General features: G+C 63.0%; 2 protein-coding genes across 2 annotated transcripts in view; one reads left to right on the forward strand and one right to left on the reverse strand.

Moving 5' to 3' along the window:
- Nucleotides 1–1,515, reverse strand: part of GNB2 (G protein subunit beta 2) — a 5,229-nt gene extending 3,714 nt beyond the window's left edge. The window contains exon 1 of the mRNA XM_006155693.3: nucleotides 1,351–1,515. The gene's annotated coding sequence lies outside the window, so the exon portion shown is untranslated. The remainder of the gene's footprint in view (nucleotides 1–1,350) is intronic.
- ACTL6B (actin like 6B) overlaps nucleotides 1,443–1,917 on the forward strand; it is a 27,927-nt gene continuing 27,452 nt past the window's right edge. The window contains exons 1-2 of the mRNA XM_027774641.1: nucleotides 1,443–1,607; nucleotides 1,812–1,912. Coding sequence (XP_027630442.1) covers nucleotides 1,443–1,607; nucleotides 1,812–1,912 — 266 coding nt within the window. The remainder of the gene's footprint in view (nucleotides 1,608–1,811; nucleotides 1,913–1,917) is intronic.

Raw genomic sequence — 1,917 nt, forward strand, 5'->3', positions numbered from 1 at the left:
ACCAGCCTCGCCGCGCCTGCAGAACCCGTGGGAGCCGCTCTCGAGTAATTAGGGCTCCGAAGAGAGGCCCCCGGCCCCGAGGCGCGGAGCTGCTCCCTCCCAGGCGTCGGCAGACAGCCCCAGGTGGCTCGGCTCCAGCGCCCTCGACACCTCAGGAGCCCAGCCCGCGGGGCTCGTGGAACCCGGGCCCCAGGGCCTGGCTGGCTCCACTCAGGGCCCGGAACCCTGTCTCCCGTTGGACACCTGTGCGATCTGGCCTTGCACACTGCACTCAGCCGACCCAGGCATCCCCCACCCAGCTCCCACTTCCCCCAGACACTGGGCGTTCCTCTTCCCCACTGACATTTCCCCTCTGTAAGTTCAGCTTTCTATGCCAGCACCAGGGGACGCCCCTCAAAGGGGGGATTGTTACAGGTCCCTACCCCACCTGACCCCCAGGTCCGGACAAAGCCCCTTCCTTCCAGCTGCAACGCCAGAAGTCCGGGCAGAAGGAAGCAGGCCAGGAGGAAACCGCTGGGGGCGGGGGCGTCGCTCCCAGCCCACAGTCCCCATCTCCCCCCAGAGGCCCCTCAACAGCCCCTGGACTCTGGGGATTCAACAGCCGGGGCCAGAAAGAGAAACGGAGTCCCACCGTCTCCGGAGGTCTGGGAGAAAGGAGAGGTCAGGAGGGTCCCAGGATCTAGCAGCTGGAAGCCTAGTGCTGCGCTGCGAAGCGCAGTGGGCCTGGCCCTCCGGCCCCACGACCTCCATGTTGCCCACGAGAAAGCGGGGCGGGAGCAGGCGCCCGAGTTAGTTTTGGGGTTAGGAAAAGGGAATAGACTACCAAGGTCTCCGGTTTAATGCAATGAGGCTAGAAACCGCCGACAGAACCAAATCAGGGGTAGGGTGGAGACGAAGGAATGGGTGGCCTCGCGGCCTTGCCAGCCTCTCCCAAGATTCTAGTTTTGCAAGACGAAAGAGAGCAGGGGTTCGAAACAGGACAAGAGGGGTGCTACCCAGGGGCAGGCGGGAGGATGGTAGTGGGAAAGGGGGCGGGACAGGGCCTAGAGGAAGCCCGGATTTTAGCCCCCCAACTTCTACGAGAGCAAAAGGCAGACAGGGCTGGGACGGGGTCTGGGGTTAGGTAAAATGCGGCTTAATGTGCAGCGAGCTCATGCATTATTGGGGGCTGAGGGTCCCCCCTAGTTTCCCTTCCGGGTTTGGAAGCGACAGGCCAGAGGAAGGGAGGGGAGGTCTGGGGAGTTACGTCCGCTCCCAAGAGGCCAGACTGGAGAGACATGAGGAAGAGAGGCTCCCCCACGGGAATTTGGGGCTGGGGGTGATGAGGACTCCTTTTGTTAGCGGAGGTACCTGTGGCGGCGGCACTCTGCGAAGGGGTCGCTAGAAGAGCGCGGGCGGTCCTGTCTTCCTCCGCGGCGGAGGCGGCAGCGGCGGCAACGCGGATGGATTTCCTCAGTCGCCCCAACTCAACCGTCCAGCGCTGCTCTCCCCAGAGCGGAGGGATCCCGCCCGCCAGTGACGCGGCCGTCGCCGCCGCGCCCAGGGCCCGGTTGGGCGATACCACTACTTTGTGGGGGGAGACCAGAATAGGAAACACCACTTTAGAGGTAAAAACGGACTTAGTCGCAACGAAGATAGAATTCTACACTATTTAGACGCAAGTGGAACTAAAATAAATATTTTGCTTCTAAAAAGGAAGTAGCATCCCCCCCTGGGGCTGGCAGAGATGGTACAGTCATAAGGGAGGTGAAACCTCTCGCAGATCACGTGACTGAACTCCTGCCCCCCCCCCCTCCATTGGGCGGTTCCAGACTAAGAAGGGGAGCTCGGCACTCCAGTTCTCTGACCACGCCCCTCGGTACGGCTCCGCCCCTTGTTGGGGCGGGGCCACGCAGACTGGGGCCCGCGCGAGGCGCG

This window comes from Tupaia chinensis, unplaced genomic scaffold (genome assembly GCF_000334495.1).
Source record: "Tupaia chinensis unplaced genomic scaffold, TupChi_1.0 Scaffold000465_1, whole genome shotgun sequence".
Lineage (NCBI taxonomy): Eukaryota > Metazoa > Chordata > Mammalia > Scandentia > Tupaiidae > Tupaia > Tupaia belangeri.